The 21,887-nt window shown below is 33.1% G+C and overlaps 1 protein-coding gene and 1 pseudogene across 7 annotated transcripts in view; one reads left to right on the top strand and one right to left on the bottom strand.

Moving 5' to 3' along the window:
• The window catches only part of SUPT3H (SPT3 homolog, SAGA and STAGA complex component), a 654,143-nt gene that overhangs the window by 70,379 nt on the left and 561,877 nt on the right, over positions 1-21,887 (bottom strand). For all 7 annotated transcript variants that reach the window (XM_077161959.1, XM_077161961.1, XM_077161962.1 and 4 more), the window contains one exon: positions 15,439-15,549. In XM_077161959.1, coding sequence (XP_077018074.1) covers positions 15,439-15,549 — 111 coding nt within the window. The remainder of the gene's footprint in view (positions 1-15,438; positions 15,550-21,887) is intronic.
• On the top strand, positions 7,553-9,503 carry LOC143684721 (eukaryotic translation initiation factor 4B pseudogene; annotated as a pseudogene).

Genomic DNA, 21,887 nt, shown 5'->3' on the forward strand with positions numbered 1-21,887 from the left:
CTAATTTTCCCCCTAATTTTGTGAAGTTATAAATTAAAAGAATCTTATCACTTTTTTTAAAAAAAAGAAGAGAGAATTTTCTTTTGGGAGTCATTCAAAAGATTTTGTCATTCTATCTTACATTCTCTCAGAAGACCGCAAATCCCTGTAACCTATAATAAACATGCTTAAATCCCCACATTTAGTTCTTCTAGAGTATTCTGCTCAAAAAGTTCCTCTTTTGTGTCAGTTATACCTTTTTTCCTATATCTAAGTTTGGATTCAACTGGCAAAGCAAAATAAATTTGACCTTGAATTAAATATCTGTCTGAGAAGGGTCCTCAGGTGAATGAGATTTTCTCTGTGACATCTTTGAGTAGCTTATAATATTTTAATATATATTAAAAAATATTTCCCAGAAAACTATGAAGAACTATGTTGGATAAGAAACCTATCTACTGATTCCCTCTACACATTTACCAGTTTAGAAATCTGAGTACTTGTTCAATATTGCAGTAATAGGACTTTGAAAATTTCTTACTATTCCTCTTTTGAGCCAAGAATGTCTCAGGCATATGTAGAATATTATTAAAAGCTCTTATATGAGTGAATCAAAATCCTTTCAACATCCGGTAACTAAAATAAAATATGGTAATAAAGTAGATGTTGTGACATAATATTTGCAACTGTGATTTCAAAACATCTTTATTACTGCTCTTACTAAATGAGAGGAGTGTATCATCTATACACAACATACAGGGTTTCTATGATAAAGAAACTCTTTTCTTGTGAAACATCTTTTATTGCCTCTTAGAATACTTTTTTTTTGGGAGGGGGTGGTACGTGGTCCAGGAATTGAACCTGGGTCCCCCTCATGGAAGGCAGGCATTCTAACCACTGAACTACCCGTGCACCCTAGAATATTTGTCTTTTATAACAATGCAGGTTAGGAAATTCTGTCTTACATAAGACCTCTTAATGAATTAAGAACAGAGGTCAGACTGCAAAGAGGCAGTTTAATGAGTAGGATTAGTGAGAATTCATTGAACCCAGGGTTCCAATGAACCACAAAGTATTTAGCTCTTGTTCATAAAAAACAGCCAGCTTTGGAGTTAGAGTCAGAGCAGGCCTCGGGTTGAATATCTATAAATTGGGATAGTAACACTAATCTTGGTATGTTGTTGTGAGGATGAAATAAGATAACGTAGGTGAAAGTTCCCTTTATTATATAACTTTACATGTTATTTGATCAACCAACACTTGTCTCAGTTTCTAATGATTTCTTCCTAACTCTTCCAACTGCTTAATTTCTCCATTTCCAATATTTTCTCCCCTAATAATCCTAAATTGAACACTACATTAGTTGAATTATATAAAATTTCTGATATTCAACTGTTTTGGTCCAAGAGAATCAATACTTTCATACGATCTGATCTGATCTAATATATTTTGTAACAGAAAAGTTTTATGCCCACCCTATTATAAATTCTAAAACAACTAAATTAAAAGTTTCATCTTTTTCTAGAGAATACCCACTTTTAGGCTACTTTTATATGACAAATATGCCATATGTTAACTTTTTTTCTGATAATCAGGTCCACAATTAGAAAAAGGTACTTGGCACCAATCTATAATGATATATTTAGAGCTTTGAAAAGCTGTTGAGATATTTTCCAGTAAAATTACAAATACTTAAGAATTCTCATCCAGTTTATACCCAGTGTTTACATTTGAATATTATTCTAATATTTCATGATATTTAATCTTTCAGGTTGAACACATAAAATGCAGAGATCTGCAGACACCTAATGTTCTCAAAAAATAATTATTAATGAATGTAAGATTCTAGATAAAAATAGTCAAAGCAATTTGAATGCCACTTCAGCTTTTTCAAAGGAGAGAAAAAATTTAATGTGAAGAATTTTAAAGTGAATTTCATTTTGTTGACCCTTGGGTGTCTAATGTTTGACATTACTGAATAATTAATGATATGAAAGGATTTCTGGCATTCTTAATAGATACATGCACATCAAAATAAATGGCAATAGTGGAAAGAGTAAATAGAATCAAGAGGCAGGAGGCTGGGTTCCAGGGTCAGGTCTGTCATTTACTTGCAAGATACCTTTGGGTACAATACAAATCTCAAAAATTTCTTTGAGATTGAGATTAACTCTCTCACATCCTCACAAGTTTTTAAATGCTATGATTCTGTCTTAGAATTTAAGCCAATTTTGTAGATAATGAAAAGACTTGTTTCTAGGGAAGCACTTAAGATGTTACATAGATTAAATGGGCAATTTTATTGCCTCACTATACTAGGTCAGTAGAAAGCTGCCATTTCTACTGTGAATATTAACCAGAAGAAACTAAAATAGATTTAAATACTAGTTGAATACATCATTTCACTCAGGGAACATGGTTTTCTTTCTAGGCTTTCAAAATTATACTCCTGGTTTTGTATCAACCACGTGCAGCACATATGCACCTTGAGAGCTGAGATTGAGCTTCAGAGAGGGTAAGGATGGAACCCACCTACAGTTTGGATCTAAATAAAGCATAAGTCTGACAATCTTCTATATGACAGAGAACTAGTACAGTGGGTTACCCTGTGGGGTATTTTCTGAGAGGAAAAAATAAACTATACTAACTATAAAAGTCCACAACATTTGTAAAATTTTAATATGCTCTTTACTTCTAAAACTACAGAAGAAAATTCTAAGAATATTAAAAAAAAATCATTGCCAACCATATTTGAACTTTAAATGAACTCTAGGGTAAAGAAAATACTCCTCAAAAATAAAATGCCAATTAATTTTCTGTAAGATCAATTCAATTAAAGCTCTTCCTACACACATTTTGGCCCTGAGCCCACCCCCTCCTTAATTTTGTTCTTCATACATTTAAGCAATAACATGATAACACAAATATTTTGGAATATAATAAATAATAGAAAACAGAAAGACTTGAGATAAACAAATATACAATATATACTAATATGTAATAATTTAATAGATAAATATAACATGGCTAATAAATAGGAACATGATGGATTATTCATTTAATTAGGTGGGGAATTTTGATATTTAGTTTCACACTATATAAGCTCTCTATATTAGAGCAAAATGTAGTAGAATTAGAGTTAAGTGAAAAAAATGATACTTTTAATTATCTCAGGATATGAAATGATTTTTTGATCACAAAACAGTAGAAAATTATAAAGGAAAATATTGATTTATCTACATAAAATTTTGTATATTGTAAAAAAATCAAACTAGAAAAAGATTAAAAGGTAAGGTAAGAAAGAACTGGAAAAATATTGGCAATAAATCTAATTAACATTTTAATGTCTATAAGTTACAGATGACTTTAAAATTAATAAAACTTCTGATTAACTAAGATGGTGGCATAAGGCAAGCCAGAGTGCTATTTCTCCAAAGAATCTTTGAACAGAAAGTAAAAATGGACAAAGCCATCTTCCTTAAAACTCCAGAAAACAGTTAAAGGGTTGTAGTAACTAGAGAGTATCAGATTAAGGAAACACAGCTTTAAAAATGTTAGGAGAAGCTTGTGGTCTTCTTGCTGGCCCATTCCCCCAACCCCTTCCAAGGGCAGTGTGGAGTCAACCGTGTTCCCATTGTGGGTCATGGGCCTCGTTCCAGAGGGAGCAGAGTAATTCCTAACGTAGACTGGTATGCTCATATGTTGGTGCCGATCTAGTAGGCGGCAACCTGTAAGAATGAACCAGGAAATTCATCTCTGGAACACCCTCTCAGAACTTGTCTTGCAGTCAGAAGCAGCTTGCTGATAGCTAAAGCAGTATAAGAAAAAGTTAAGTTGAAGAAGCCAGTCAAAAAGCAGAGACTGGCAGAATGGAAAAAAAAAGCATGACTCAACTCTAGGTTGTGTACAAGAGAGTCACCTGAAGCTCAAAGACACAAGCAGGTTGAAAATGAAAGGACAGAAAAAAAAATACCATGCAAATAGTAGCAAAAGAGAGCTGGGGTAGCCATACTAATAGCAGATAAAACAGACTTTAAATAAAAAACTGTTGCGAGGGACAAAGAAGGTCACTATATACTAGTGAAGGGGTCAATTTAACAAGAAGACATAACAATTATAAGTATACATGCACCTAATGTCTGAGTCCTAAAATACATGACGCAAATATTGACAGAGTAGAAGAGAGGAATAGGCAGTTTGATATTAATAGTAGGAGACTTCAATACATCCCTTTATTTATACAGAAGCTCAATAAGGAAATAGAAGACAAACAATACTTTAACCCCAAGAGACCTAACAGACATACATAGAATATTTCATTCACCCAGCAGAAGAATACACACTTTTCCCTAGTGTACATGGGTCATTCTCCAGAAAAAACCGTATGTTACATCACAAAACAAATATCTCAATAAGCTTAAAAATATCTTTTCTAACAACAATGGAATGAGCTAGAAATCAACAACAAAGGGAGGAATGGAAAATTCACAGCTATATGGAAATTATACAACATACTCTTAAACAGCCAGTGGTTCAAAGAAGACATCCCAAGGGAAATTAGGAAACATCTTGAGGTGAACGAAAATGAAAATAACATAATGAAATTTGTGGGTTGTAATAAAGGCAGCACTGAGAGGGAAAATTACAGTTAAATGCTTACATTAAAAAAGAAGAAAGATTTCCAATCAGAGACCTACCATTACAACTGGAGGATTGAGAAAAACAAGACCAAACTAAACTCAACTAGAACAGAAGGAAGGAAATAATGAAGATTAGAGCAGGGACAAATGAAATAGAGAATGAAAAAATGATAGAATCAACAAAATCAAAAATTTTTTTTGAAAAGATCAATAAAATAACCAAACCTTTACCCTTGACTGACAAAGAATAAAAGAGAGAGGCTACAAATAACTAAATTTTGAAATGAAAGGAAGAACATTATTACTAACCCAACAGAAATAAAAAAGATTTTAACAGGATACTATGGACAATTATATGCAAGAAATTAGATAACCTAATTGAAATGGACAAATTCCTAGAAACACACCAACTACCTGCACTGACTCAAAAAGAAATAGAATATTTCAACAGACCAGTAACAAGAAAAAGATGAATCAGTAATCAAAAACTTTCCACAAAGTTTTTCCAGGACTATATGGCTTTGGTGGTGAATTTTACCAAGGATTCCAAGAATTAACACCAATCCTGATCAAAGACTTCCAAAAAACTGAAGAGCAGGAACACATCCTTACTCATTCTATGAGGCCAACATTACCCTAAAACTAAAGTCAGATGAAGACATTACATGAAAAAAAAAATTACAAATTGACAACCCTTATGAATATAGATACAAAAATCTTCAACAAAATACTAACAAACCTAATCTAACAAGACATTAAAAGAATTAGATACTAAGATTAAGAGAGATTTATCCAAGGTATGCCAGGGGGGTTCAACATAAGAAAATGAATTAGTGTAATACACCACATTAATAGAACAAAGGAAAAACATACATACATAGACACACATACACACACAGTCATTTCAATTGCTGCAGAAAGGTATTAAAAAAAAAAATCCAGAACCCATTCTTGATAAAAACACTTAGAAACAAGAAATAGATGGAAACTTCTTCAACATGAGAAAGGTCCTATTTGCAAAATTCAGAGCTAACATCATACTCAATGGTCAAAGACTGAAGCTTTCCCTCTAAGATCAGGAACAAGACAAGGATGCCCACTGTCATCACTGCTATGCAACACTGCACTGAAAGTTATAGCCAGAACAATTAGGCAAGAAAGAGAAATATAAGGCATCTAAACTGGAAAGGAAGAAGAGAAACTTTTGTATTTGTGGATGACATGGTTCTACATATAGCAAAACCTGAAAAATCTACAACGAAGCTACTAGAGTTAATAAACAAATTCAGGGAAGTGGCAGGGTACAAGATTAATATACAAAAATCAGTAGTGTTTTTTTATACTTGTAATGAACAATTTGAAGAGGACATCAAGGGAAAAATCCATTTATAATAGTAACTGAAAGAATCAAATATTTAGGAGTAAATTTAGGATGTAAAGGACTTGTACATGGCAAAGTACAAAACACTGCTAAAATATATTGTAGAAGAACTAAATAAATAGAAGGAAAGTCCAGGTTCATGGATTGGAAGATAGAACATTGTTAAGATGTCAATTTTACACAAAGTAATATTTTTTTTTCTTTGCATGGGCAGGCACCAGGAATTGAACCTGGGTCTCTCAAATGGCAGGTGAGAACTCTGCCTGCTGAGCCACTGTGGCCCGCCCTACCCAAAGCAATTTGATTCAATGCAACCTCAATCAAAATTTTAACAGCCTTCTTTGTAGAAATGGAAAAGGAAATCATCAAATTTATACGGAAGGGTAAGGGACCCTGAACAGCCAGAGCCATCTTGGTAAAGAAGGATGCTGCTGGAAGATTCACATTTCCTGATTTTAAAACTTAGTAAGCAAAGCTACAGTAATCAAAACAGCATGGTATTGGTATAAGAACAGAAATAAAGGTAAATGGAATCAAACTGAGAGTTCAGAAATAAATCTTCACATCTATGGCCAACAGTTTCTTGTCACGGGTGCCAAGATCATTCAATGGGGAAAGCATAGTCTCTTCAACAAATGGTGCAAGGAAAACTGGCTTTCCATATGCAAAAGAATGAAGGTGGGCCTTTATGTCATACCTTATGTAAAAATTACTCAAAATGGATCAAATACCTTAATACAAGAATCAAAACTATAATGCTCCTAGAAGAAAACAGGGAAGCATCTTAAGGAGCTGGTATTAGCTAACAGTTTCTTAGATTTTACAACAAAAACATAAGCAACCCAATAAAAAAAGCAGATATATGGAACTTCATCACAATTAAAAAAAACTTTAGTGTATCCCTTCATATGGAAACAAAAAGACAACCTACACACAAGGGGAGAAAATGTTTGGAAACACATATCCAATAAAGGTTTAATATCCAGAACACATAAAGAAAAACTACAACAACCACAACAAACAACCTGACTTTAAAATGGGCAAAAGACCTGAATAGACATTTCTCATAAAAAGATATACAAATAGCCAATAAGCAAATGCAATGCTACTCAACATCATTAGTCATTAGAGACATGTAAATCAAAACACAATGAGATACCATTTCAAAACATTAGAATGGCTACTATTAAAAAGTGGAATATAATAAGTGTTGGAGAGTATATAGAGATACAGGAACAATCATTCATCATTGGTGGGGATGTAAACGGCGCAGCCACTGTGGAAAACATTTTGTCAGTGCCTTAGAAAGTTAAACATAGAATGACTACATGACTTCACAATCCCACTTTTAGGTTATACCCAAAAGGATTGAAAGCAGGGATCAAACAGAAATTTGTACACTGATGTTCACAGAGATATTATTCATAATTGCCAAATGACGAAAGCATCCCAAGTACCCATCAACAGATGAACTGATATACAAAACATGGCATATTCATACAATGGAATATTATTCAGCTAAAAAAAGGAACGAAGCTCTCCTTCTCCAAACATGGCAGCCTCAGCAAAAAAGAATAAGAAGAGGAAGACTATCTCCCTAAAAGACTTCCTGGCTAAGAATGGAAGGACTGGTGGAGGAAGCACTTATGCTCCCAAATCAGTCAGCTGGGCTGATGGAGTAGATGACCTAGCAGGAGATGTTTCAACCACTTGGCACAATAATGATGACAATGTATACAGGGCACTTCCAACTGACTGTTTCATCCTTCCCACTGCTCTAGACTGCTCAAGAACCCCAGATCAACTGAAGCCATCTTCTCAAATTGCCACCCTACATTGCTTTTGTAGGGAACCTATGATGTGAAAGAAGACCCATTAAGGAATTCTTTAAAGGATTAAACATCAGTGCACTGCATTTTGACCACATGAACCCAGCAATCCAGAGAGGTTGAAAGGTTTTGGTTATGCTGAGTCTGAGGATCTGGATTCCCTGTTCAGTGCCTAAGCCTCAAGGAAGTCTGTAGGTAAAAGGAGAATTCAAGTGGACATTGCTGATCAAGCTTAAGATAAAGACAGGGATAATCATTCTTTTGGCTGAGATAAAAATCAGGATTCTGACAAAACATAGTGATTGGAGGGCCTATCCTGCCACAGACAGCTTTGATGACTAATTGCCAAGAAGAGTGATGATAGCTTTGGAGACAAGTATTGTGATCATTATGATTCAGGCTAGTATTGTAAAGGGTATTGTGACAGACCATACCAGGATATGGGTCAATATGGGGATGGGACTGCCATGATGACAAAGGCAGCAGATACTATGATAGATGCTATGTCTCCAGGGTAGGCAGCAGCAGAAAAGCATTTGATAGTGAATATCATAAGGGTGATGACTACAGAGGAGGCGGGACTGCTATGAAGACCTATACGACAGATGGGATGATCAGTCATGGAGCTCCAGAGATGATTACTCTTGAGATGATTACAGGCATGATGCTAGAGGTCAGCTCACATACCCAACTGAATCTAAATACTGTGTACTCCTAAGGAAGATGATGCCTTTGCTAGCACTTCACAGTCCAATAGAGTCACTTCTATCATTGGAGGGGCAAAATCTGTTGACCCAGTGGCTACAGAAGGAACAGGAGAAGCTGCAACATCAGGTGATGAGTCAAAACTAGTAAGGCCTCAGGAAAAACACTTAAATTGGTGAAGTGAAGAAACTCAGGAACAGGAACAGTCCAGGACATGAAGTAAGTCATTGCAGACTGGGATCTCTGCCACATCTGGCAGAAATGCACAAAGGAAAGAGAGTAAGAAGTATCTGGAAAATGAAACACTCAGTAAGGAAGAAGACAGTTACTCTTCAACTTCTAAGCCTCCTGAATATGATCAGCTTCTAAAGATAATGCCAGCCCCTCCACCAAAGGAGAATGTTTGGGTGAAGTTAAGTCCTAATCCTCTGGTTCAATCTCAGAGCTCAGACACAGAGCATCAATTTCCTACAAATGGGGGAAAAGCAGCTTCAGCTCAACCATCTGAGGAAGGACCAGCAAGGAATGATGAAAACCAAGTAGATGGGCGAGTGTCCCAAAAGGCCAGATTGGGAACTCCATCTGTGGTCCAGGAGATGGAGGTAGCAAAGACCACTGGAAGGAGTCTGATAGGAAAGATGGCAAAAAGGATCAAGACTCCAGACCTGCAACCTGAGCCAAACAAAACTGAAGAAAATCCAGCCTCTAAGTTTAGTTTTGCAAGTGAGTATGCTGCCCCTCCTACTGATGGTGAAGATAAAAATGAGGGGGAAGATTATACCAAATAAGCCTCTACGTCCTGTGCTTTCTCCTAGTTTCACTCCATTCTGGAACATCCAAGAGCAAAGCAAACTTCTATCCAGACAAGACAAAATAAGGAATGAAGTTCCAATATATGCGACATTATGGATTTAACCTTGAAAATATCATGTGGAGTGAAATAAGCCACACACAAAAGGACAAATATTGTGTGAGCTCACTAATATGAAATAATTACAATAAACAAATTCACAGAATCAGAAACTAGAATACAAGTTATTCTAGGTGGAGTTTGGGTATGGAAGGGGGTATTAATGCTTAACTGGTAAAGAGTTTCTGTTTGGAGTGATGGAAAAGTTTTGGTAAAGGGTGGTGGTAATGGTACCACAATATTGTGAATGGATTTAACACCATTGAATTATACATGTGAATGTGGTTAAAAGGTGAAATTTTAGGTTGTATATATGTTACTAAAAGAAAAGAAAATAAAAAAAAAGTTGTACAACATAAACAGGGAACCCTAACGTTACTGATGGACTATAGTTAATAGTATAATTATTACAATATCGTTTCATTTATGTAACAAAATATACCACACTAATGTAAAGTGCTAATAGGAAAACCGTGTATGTGAGTGTATGTGTGTGTGTGTGTGTGTGTATAGAGTGGTATATGAGAATTGTGTATTTTCTGCATAAATTTTCTGTAAACCCATAACTTCTCTAATTGAAAAAAAAAAGAAACAGAGAAGGGGGAAATTAGTACAGATAAAACTCCTAGTGCTCTAACAAAAACAAATTACCAATCAATATACAAAAATGTTCAATATCATTGGTAATCAAATCCAAATTAAAGCAAAAATGTAATATTCACCAGTTGCATGTGAACTTGGGACAGTTACTTAACGCTGTTAGTTTTTTTAATCCATAAAATGAGAATAATAGTTTCTACTTCAGGTTGTTGAGAAAATTAAGGAAGTTAGAACAGGACATGATACATATGTGCTTAAGAAATATTAGCTGCTATTATTGCTACATTATTTTTGCCTGTGATACTGAGAAAAATAAAAATGATAATACTCAATGCTGATAAAAGTTTATATTCTCACACAGCTCTTAAAGGTCCAGAAGTTTTTTTTCAAACTTTTTAGAAATCATTTTGGCAAGATTATCAGGAAACTTTAAAGGACCAATCTTTTGATCTAGCAATTTCACTTCCAGTAACTTATCCTAAGGAAACAACTGTACAAATGGATGAAGATTTATATAGAGTGTGTATGTAAATACTGCTATTTATAATCTAAATGGTGAACCAAGAGGGAAGGGTTAAGTAAATTAAGGTACATTCAGATATATAAGGTTGATTATGAAGCTACTAAAAGCCATGTTTTTAAGGAATATATAATGGCATGGGAAAATGTACACCACAAAAAAAAAAGAATTTACAATAATCTGAATTTTGCTTATATTAATAATATGCTTATACACAGAAGACAGGGTGAAAAGACAATGGATGATATATTAACAGTAGTTGTCTTGATAAGCTTTATTTCCTCCTTTACTTTTGTAAATTATTTTAATTTTCTAACATACTAGCACTTCTTTTATAATTAGTAAAATAATGAAACTAAAAGCTGAGGAAAATGGGGCTACCAATCTTTTATTTTTTAAATTATTACCAATTTCAGTATATTCTATAGTCTCTGAAAACCTCTTTTATTTAAACATCTTATACAACTATGTAAACACCGATAAAGTGAAATTGAAGAAGTTTTTTAAACTTGAAGCTATCTCATCTGTTATTTAAATTTCTGTTTGACAGGAGAAAATTAAAATGTGGCTAGTATGCAAAATCGCATGACAACTACGCACTTTTGATTAATGAAACTTTATTTCTTATTATTTCAGTGATTAACAAAACCATTAATGCTCTTCAATCATTATTAATCCAAAAGGTAAAATGGACATTTATTCTTAAGAATAATAATCTTTAAATGGTATTTAAATTTTAATGGTATAAACTATTAGTCTGTAAGGAAATCACATTATTTTATTTTCTGGGAATATAAAGAGAGGCTAAATGTCCTCTGTGTGTATGTGTGTGATTGTAAGGGGAACAGTTTGTACTTAAGTCTGTTTGTAGAATTCTCTGCATCTTTTAGAAAGTATGCTACAGCTACTACTACTACTATTGCCATTATTATTATTAATGTAATTTATTGAGAGCTTACTATATGTCAAGCTCATAGTACTTCTTAAATCCTATCATGAGTTATGTTCTATTATTATTGCCATTTTACAGGTGAGGAATTCAGCCATAGAGAAGTTAAGAAACTTACTTAAGGTTAACTCAGCTAGTAGATGGCAGAGCTGGGTTCTGGACCCTGGCCATTTGGCTCCAGGATCAACATTCTTAATTACCATACAATATAACCTCACATAATAGCAACAACTACATGAAAAAAAGGACAATATAAGATAGCAAGCATCAAAATAATTTAGGATCTTCTAGGTTACATAAGTACTCTAAAACATACATTAAAAATCACAAACTCTGAAGTGATATCCAGAATTATTTTGTAAAATAAACAAGAACCAAATGTAAAATTAGCTTCTTTAAGGGTTCTTTAGATTGTGTGTACAGAAGCAGATAATGTATATAGGGTAGGGATAGTTGCAAAAGTTTGTGTTCTAGGAGAAAGATTTTGGACCTTATGGTTTGAAGGCCTGAATTCTTGCTCTGACTCGATCATTCAATCTAATAAATAGCTTAATTCCAGGGAATTTATTTAAGTCTTCCAGGTACATCTTCTTCTTTATCTTCTGTATAGGGTTAAGAATATACGAGAATAAAAGGGAAAGAAATCACCAATTAAAATTACTATGCAAACACTATGGTTGTAATTGGCTGAGGGAGGGACGAATGGTTTATATGAACCCAGTGTTCACAGGTAAGCAAGTGGCCACTGATCTTTAGGGCAGTCTCTCCCTTTCCACCCTAGCAGCTACTACAGTGCAAAGCATTCTGTTTGTACTCTTTTTCCTTTCCACAACCTAACGTGGCTTTAATCATTCCTTTCTCATATGAAGCAATTTCCAAGGTAAACTCACAATTCTTTATACAATTAATTGTATTCCTGAAATAGATCCTGCTATAATTTTGTATGAAATGATTTCGGAAGTCATACAGAAAACAGAAGGATACCTCACTAAAAGCAGATTTATAAGTCTATCTGACTTGTGTCAAATTAAAATTTTCCACATAACCTATTGCTTATTTTAATTTCCTAAATCAATTTCAAATTATTGGCAATTGGATATATATATATATATATATATATATATATATATATATATATGTATATACATCAAGGTATTAATTAATATTCCAAATGAAATATCTCACTTATATACACATAAGACAAACACTCTGGATTCAGAATGCCATGCTACAAAGACAAAATCTATATGCTTCATAAACATAAACTAGTGGTTTATTGACATTTTTGTTTACAAAGGAAATTTTACCCTGGAGATAAGTCAGCTAAGCCTTTTGGTACTAAAATTTAGGTCTCTATCTATGGTTAATATAGAGGTCAACCCACATTCTTTCTTTTCTCTTAGGAGTTGAAGCTCAGAGGCTAGGTAGCAAAGTGTCCCTTCTGCAGCTTCAAGTACCATTTCAGGGGGAGAACATCAGGGAGCTGAACATCAATACCCTCCAGCATCAAGAAGTTTCTACCATGAGCCTCTCATTTTAGCAGCTGAAGGTATGTGGGAGTCAGGGAAGCATGGGCTACATTGTTGACATGCACAGTGTGGAAATCTATCTCACTTTAAAGAATTTTTAATTTTAAAAGGCAGATTTATGTATTGTAATATATATATGAAACAATGTCTCCCTAGTCATGTTACTTGTGATATAAAATGGAGAAGACATATTCATGATTGTACTAACTTTGACCTATAGGTTGGGCAAACTCATGGTTTCAAGGCACTGAGTAAAACTTCTAAGGCTGGGCCTTTTTGGGGAATGATAAGACTTCAGTGACCCTTGGAGGAGAGAGGTTCTTTACCATTTGCTGTTGATTTTATCTACTTGCTCTAGAAAGAGGTTATGTGAACCTTCCATATCATGATTTATTTATTCTGTTTTCCAGATATATTAAAATGAACCATTCTTTAACCGTATTGTAGTCATAAAAAGCAGCTTGGTTTTATGCTCATAAGACAAAAATTAGCTTAAACTATATATGAATCTAGTTTCAAGTACATTTTTTGACCATATATTACAAAATCTTAGATTGTAAAAGCAACAGTACAAGAATAACAGGGTACCAGATTAGAAAAGGGAAAAATAGACACAAACACGTACACATACATATATATGTGTACGTATAGTGCCATCAGCCATGATGGTTTCCAAATGATCTTTCCATTCTTTTTTGGTGCATGGTCCAGGAATCGAACCCTGGTTTTCTGCATGTAAGGCAGGTATTCTATCACTGAACCATCCATGCACCCTCCAGTCTACTTAAAAGCAAAAAACTTGAAATATGAAGCAGCTGCTAAGAAAATACTGTAGACTTCATGATTATGAAGTTTCCCCTTGTATTAGATGCATTTTCCCTTACGTAATTTTATCCATTACTTTGATTAACATCTTAGGCTATTTCTCAAAAATCCTGTTTCCCCTTGCTACCTTTCCATTACTTGTACATTATTATCAGCATTGCCTCCTTTTTCTTTCTTCTTCACTTCATTGCCCCAATGCATTACTCACTATTTGGCTCTAATCTATAGGTCTGATATTTTTAATCCTTCCTTCTAAGTCAGTTCTACTTTAGATGGTTTTGAATTCTTATCTCCAGTAATCTCATTTTTCTAAACTTCATATTCCTTTAGGCATTATCTGCTTACAAAAACCTTATTTATCGTGCAAAAAATAAATAAAACTGGGGTACATGATTTCATTCTGTTTTTCAAACGTAAGAATCTACAAATATTCATGCAAAACGATATGTAGTAGCTTTAAACAACAGTAACAAAATCTTGTTCTTACAAGTTTTTTTCTAGAAGACTTTTTAAAAATATCAAACCAAGGTGAAAATAATAGTCACTTTTTCAGAAAGCTTCTGGAGACATATATGAAAACATATTTTTGCTGAGAATTAATTACATGTCATCATACAATTAAAGATAATGAGAATAAAGAATGGAAAGAAAGCTTTTCCTTTTAACTACAGACAGGTAAAAAGGAGATAAAAAAGTTAGATGAAATCATAAGTATTACAAATAGGTAACAGTAAAATCCACTCAGAAAAAAAAGCACATTATGCTACACATATTTATCTATGTATGTATAATATGTTATACATATACATATTCTGCCTTGATATGTTAAAAAAGTGAATGCCAAAAAAGAGTAAATTCTACAATTCCTTGGTTATATAAATCAAACCTCACTTTTTGAAAATCAAACCAATTCCTTATAAACAGGGAAGGACTTGGAGAAACTTCTATTAACATGAAGATTTGAAAAAAAAGGGGTCACAAGATGCAGATGGTCATTTCACTAAAATGTTCACACATACACACATAATTTCTTTAGGCTTGCAAACTATCAAATTTTAATCTCAGTTAAAAAAAGTCTGATTACAAGCTTTCAAATCATTTGAAGATGTGAAAGACTCTGCATTTCAGCCTTCTTCAAAGCTAGTACAGAAATCATTTCTTCTTTTTCCAACTCAAAGTATGTTTAGGAGCAGAACATCTGACAGAAGTGGTATTGCCAATCTAACCAATTTTAGAATATAAAGTGCTTCTAGCAATACTCGGATGCATATAATTTGACAAAAAGTTTTATAAACCTAAGCTTTGAAAATTAGAAAATACAAGCCTCAACAAAAAAAGCATAATTTGTAATTGAAAGAAAATAATATTTTGAGAAAAAAATTTGTCCTTCCAAAAAGAGACAAAAATGACTAACTTTTATTTCCCAAGAGAGTTATGCCACTTTTATACAACAAAATTACAGAGACCACAAATTGCTTTCAACAATTCCATTGCTTCTTCATTTGACCACTTGAAAATCAAAATTCTTTCAGATTATAAATATAACTTTTTATAACTCTGTTATTACATACTGTGAATGGGGAAAGGGGGCCAATCTTGTGGCCATAGCGTCGAATGGCCTCTCTGATGTGGCAGGGCTGGATGGCATCGCTGTGAGCCTCTACACCACAGGCTGCAGTGCTCTGTGACAGAAAAACACCCAAATTGTTACTAAATCAAAAACACACAACAGAACTACAGTGTATAAAATATGAAAATAAACTTCTATAAAATGGGCCATTTATTCCCTTAGGATACACATCACTACTGCCATACACTACATTAAAAAAAAAAGGTTCCATCATCAAATCAAAGATGACTTTTACATGACCCCTACCTAACAGAACTACCAAATGCAATTTTTATGCCCACAATATTTCACCTAGGTTTACATGTCATAGTACAGGAAAATACAGTCACTTGCACACAGATGAAAGTGTCATGAAGGCTTACTGAAAGAGCCACAGGAAGCTGTTTAAAAAAAAACATTTTAAACATTTATTATTAGAAACATTTCTTGGGAACTTCTTGGGCATATTTCTGAAATAGCTAGAGGGCTATCAATTTTAAACTGAAAAATGTAAAATTGCTATATATTTATTTATAATTTAAGGGACAATCCTAAAAGACCATTTCAACTTAATTCCTAATTCTGTAGGTGTCCTCAGGAAAAAAAAAGTGCAAAACAAAAAAACCTCCACATTAAAACTTTTAAAATGTGCCTCATCTGTAAAAGGCAGATTTGAAAGCACAAAAATAGACAAGAAGGAAAAGATTATTTGCAATGAGAGTATGGATATCAACTTAAGAAATTATAGATGTGTGTGTACAGAAATACAAAACATGATTTTATTCAAAATCAAAACGCTCAAAAGGGAATTATAGTCTGATGGTTCAGTTGCGGGCTTTGACTTCCAAGTACCTATATCCAGATCCCAGACCTGTTAGTTATCAGCTCTATCAAGCTATGTGATATTTTTGGGCCTCATTTTCCTCAAAAATCTGTAAAATTGTGATAGTAATTATGATTGTTTTGTAGGATTGTTGTGAAGATTAAATGAGTTGATATAAGTAAATCACTTGGAACACTGCTTGACACATGTTAGCTATTAATGGTATTAGGTTATTATATATATATATATAATATATATATATTATATTAAAAATGGCATCCCTATGTTCTTGAAATGGTAAGTTAATTGGTTTTAAAGTACAATAGGTATGCCAGAAGCCTGGTCATCAATCTTAAAGTAGCAAAAGAAAGAAATGCTCATTTCTGTATACGATAACTGTGGTCTAGAAGTCATTTTCTGTTAATAATTAAGATTATTTTTATGCTGTTATTAAAATCATTACTCATAATTCCAGGTAGGGGTACAACTAGCATGACCTCGATGGATAGCTATTATGTTGGTTGTAATTTTACCAAAATAAAAAAGTATAATCTCTATGGTCAACAATTTCACCTTTAGGAATTAATCCTAAAGATATTTGCAGGTGCAAAATAACCTATATACAAGGATATTTACTGCAGCACTATTTGGATTGATGAACTAAGTGCTCATCAGTTAGGGACTAGTCAAATAAATTATTATGCATTCATTCAGTTAAACAGAAACCACAGGAGCCACTAAGATGAATGAGGCAGTTCCATACATACTTATCTGGAACTATCTTTAAGACATATTATACAGGAAAAAAGCAAAGTGCCCTGGCACTGTTATTACTTGTTTTAAAAAAACAACTGAACATTATAAACTCATTAAAAACAGAACACTGCTCATCTCTTGCAGGGTAAACAGGTGATTAGAGGACAGCAGTTGAAAGAAGGCTTCCTTTCCAATGTACACTATTCTGTATTTAAATATACTTTTAGTACCCATGCATGCATTTCCTATTACAAACTAAGATAATTAAAAAATTCACACAAAGTGAAAATATCTGCTATTTATCCAAGCTGAATCTGAAATAAGACTTAAAATATAAAACAAAACAGATCTTGATTATTTTTATTGTTTTAATAAGATGTGAAATAAACTGAACATGAAATTACACTATCTTCCTCAATTTCATTCCAACACTACCCTAAATAACATATCTGCTTTGCCCACAATAACAAGGATTATATTATCCTAACCCCTCATTTTGGCACTATTATAAAAGTGCACAAGGATTTCTTCGGAGCTTTCTCATTTTCATTTTCAATACTTTGTTTGGGTTGGACTATAATACAATAAATGCAATTATCATGTCCCAGATGAAGGCAAAGACTTCAGTGGGTCCATTCTGCTCCATTATATATATGACTAATAGAGACTCGTTCATCTGCTAGGTGTAATAGATGTTTATGAAGTAGGCTGAGGCTTTCTACCCTTTTGTGGAAATGCATGCAAATATTTTACTAGATTTGGAATCTAAAGTGTTAAGTTTTCCAATGGAAGTCCAGGTATAAATACAGAAGAAAAAGAGATACCAAGAGGGTCTGTATCCTCTGTACTAAGTAGGGAGGGAATTTCTGTGTGCTTCTCTATGGCTTTCAACTAAAGTTATTCCTTTCTTCTCCCAAATTGGATTTATTTCTCATTTCTTTTCTCCATGGGAAATAGAAAGTCTATTCTTCCTCTACTTTCTTAAATAAAATTGGTTTTGGAATGGAACATTTTGGTCAAAATCTCTCAGAACATCTGGCATGGCAATCAAATAGGATTTGGGAATACTAAAGTAGGATGCATAAGTTAGAAACTACCTTGTGGTTCCTATTTGCAAGCTATGGAAAAAAGTAAGTCAGTCAGGTTTAATCTAATCTTTGCCAAAAAGGTGAAGCTTAGCTTATTTAAAAATAAAAACATTCAATTTTGTGTAAAATGTCATTAGATTTTCCACTTTGTCAATTTCATGTTTGCTTTACCAACTACCAACATCAGTATGAATGAAGTTACCATGTGTACTCCTACACTTTCTTGATATATTCATGGACTTATTTGGAAAGGAGCCTTTAAATCTAAAATGTGGTATTCCCAGCATTGATTTCATCTCATCAAATATTTGCACATCTCTGTCAATACCACTATCATCTGTCAACATCCAGTTTCACCAAGATGCTGCAATCTGTTCAAATTAAAAGTCCATCCCAAGTTTAGAATTTTAAATTTAACAGGGACTGTAATATCCTTGTAACATTCTTCAAAGTCTTTAAGAAGAATTAACACTAAATTTACATATCTGCTCTCTGATATTAAGGAATCTTATGTCTGCTGTAAACACATGGGAAGAGTATTCGATTCATATATCAATTCATCTTTCTCATCCTGATTATATGCACATTATAGGATGGTTTTAAATTTTTCAAAAACTAACCCCCTTATTTGACAAAATTCTGAGTCCTGTTTTCCACAGAATATTTGCAGAACTCTCTGTGTGGACTAAACTCTGTATATTCATAAGTAGTAGACACTTGGTAAATCACTTCTTCATATGTCAGTTTCTTTTCCTCATAGCTGCATTTATATTCCATTCTTGTATTTTTCCATTTGTCTTCATTTATATAACTTTACCAGAAACTGATCCTGGATATCGGAAGTTGAAGTATCATATGCAATTCTACACATTTCTGATATTTGAGTATTAACCCTCTGCTTGTCTTTGCTGGTTTACAATAAATAAAATCACTCAGCAGTTTGAATCCTCAACTGCAGTACAAGTAACTAACAAAGAAATTTCTGCTGCCACTGGATCAATTTAAAATGCCTATACCTGTCCTGACTCTCTTCTTCCCAACTTAAAAGCACTCGGCAAGGTAAGAGTGCCCTGTCCTTCCCCTTCACAAAGCTGGTAGGCCAGAGAACCCAATGTTTAAGAAGGATCTGGAATCTCAGGCAGTTGTCTCTTATTCCTTCCACATTCAGAATGGTGGACTGGATCTTTCGCTAAACTTGAAATCTTAAATCTTACAGAGAAGGAACATATATATATATATATATATATATATATATATATATATATATATATATATATATATATATATATATATATATATATATCAGACTAGAATAAACTAAGGGTAAGTACAACTATACACCTATCACTCACTCACTGACCACAAAAGTTGATATATAATCTGACTAGCCAAGCATGGATCCTCCCTTTCTCCTTGCTGTAGTACATTCAGCCCTCCCAGAGCTTCATGCTCTTAGAATATTTTCTCTTGGATGAAGATGGGCCATTCTTTGATTTTTTTCTGTGATTCAGTTAATTCTCATATATCAAAGTTAAATAGAGACTTTAATTGTTAAAATTGTAGTTCTAGTATAAGTAGGGAAAGCTTTTTTTAACTAAGAAAATTAAAAAGCAAAAGTTAGTTAAGAAGAAGCAAGAGAGAATCATTGAATTCAAATATTCAAATACTAATACATCTGGCTGGAACACAAGACATAATCTAGTCTAAATTTTCCCAACTCCTATCCCATTTTACAGATGAGAGAAATAATGAGTGACTTGCCCAAAGTTACTATGTTAGTTAGTATCAAAGATATGGCTTTATGTCAAATTTCTTGATTTCTACTTCACATAGCTGGCATACAGTAGAAGCCTTATTATTTTATGTTGATTTAATTATAACATGCTATTTCCATAGCTGAAGTTTTCAGTGTGTGAAAATCAACATGTATTAAGAGTGTGAATGTAGAAATAAGTGATGGAATAAAATAGAGAAATAATTAATGGCTTTGAAGTGGGATATTATTATTTCTGATGCTACAAAATTAGAATTTAGGAGAATTTAGATATGGACGGGGCTAAAACTTCACACAGGAAATCTTTTCTGCAAAATAACTCAAATATAATAGTTTTAAACAAGATTAGGAGAGAAATGTCTAAATACTTGTAAGAAAAAATTTCAAGAATTTCCAAAACCAAAAAATTAATTATATTTAAAAAATTAGTTGGTTAATTACAACTCCTTTCTTATATACTCTGTAAAATAAGACCACTAAAGAACTCTTTTAGGTGACATTTTGTTTACATGAGTTTTAATTACTGAATGAGTTGGAGAGGTCTATAGCTGAAATTTTTAAAAATTACTTTACAATATGCACATTTTCTATAGTTCAGATATTCCCTTAATAACAAAGAAGTAAGTTCTGCCGTTTTGTAAATGAAAGGGAAAACTGTAAATGAATGTTGAAATTAAATTTACTTACCTCAATTATAAAATTATATCTTGGCATGGTTCTGATCCTAGTAATGACAGATGGCTCTGATGGTACCAATTGTTTTGTAGATAAAATTATAAATTTTTGACAAATTATAAAAAAACAACTACCTGAAACCACTGAAGAATGATCAAAACCAGATGAAAACTGGAAGAGGAATGTGTACACTTAGAAGAAACAAATGGTAATGGGTTTAGCTTCCCATTTTTACTGCTTAAGGGCAGGCTTCGATGGGCACATGGTGGTTAAAACACAGCCTTAAGTGCTTAAACAACTAGAGGCCAGAGTTCAGGGTAACCACGGTAGCTGGAAAATGAGGAAAGAAATGCTGAAAAGACAGAATCAAAAAGGAGAAGTCCCAAATTCAGTGTATAAATTTGTATAAACTTTACCTAAATCTTCAACTAACCACTTAACAATTGTTGCATGATATCAAATTTAAGCAGTCCAGTTGAAGTTAAAAGCATGAAGAGAGATTGTAGCTATTGCTAAATGGAGTTTGAGTTTGAGTTTGAAGTTTAGAGTTTGAATCCAGATTAAGTAAATTGCCTGGTTAAAACGGATACATACACACACCAGAAAACAACAACCCTCTTTATAGGAATATAAAGGAATACCAATTATGTACAACATGTTACTCACAATGCCCCAGATATAGTTCAAACTTACTAGACCTGGAGAAATACAAGAAAACATGACCTATACTCAGTGCAGACTATAATAACCCTGATATTGAAATTACAACCAAGTTTTTAAAGCAGCTATTATTACTATGTACTCAAGGACCTAAAAGAATATATACTTATAATATACAAGTACAAATATCAGCAGACAAACAGAAATTACAAAAGAAATCAAATAGAACCAAAAAGCTGTAAAATACAGTATCAGATATAAAAAAATTCTAAATGGGTATAAAAGAAGATTGGAGTTGTTTGAAGAACATAAAAGTAGATGATTAGAAATGATCCAATCTGAATAATAAAGAGAAAATATTAAAAGAGAAATTAGTCTTCAGTAGCTGTGGAATAATATCAAAGAAATTAATGCACGTGCACTTGGAGTCATGATAGTGGAGTAAAAAGAGAATGAGGCAGAAAAAATATATGAAGAAATAATTCAAAAATTTTCCCCAATTTGGCAAAAAAAACATAAATTTACCTACTCAAGAATCTCAGTGAACCTGAAGCAGGCTAATACAAAGAAAACCATATCTATAGATATAAAATAAAAATAAAATATTTAAAGCATCCAGAAAAAAACCAATACAT

The sequence above is a fragment of the Tamandua tetradactyla genome, chromosome 5, assembly GCF_023851605.1.
Source record: "Tamandua tetradactyla isolate mTamTet1 chromosome 5, mTamTet1.pri, whole genome shotgun sequence".
NCBI lineage: Eukaryota > Metazoa > Chordata > Mammalia > Pilosa > Myrmecophagidae > Tamandua > Tamandua tetradactyla.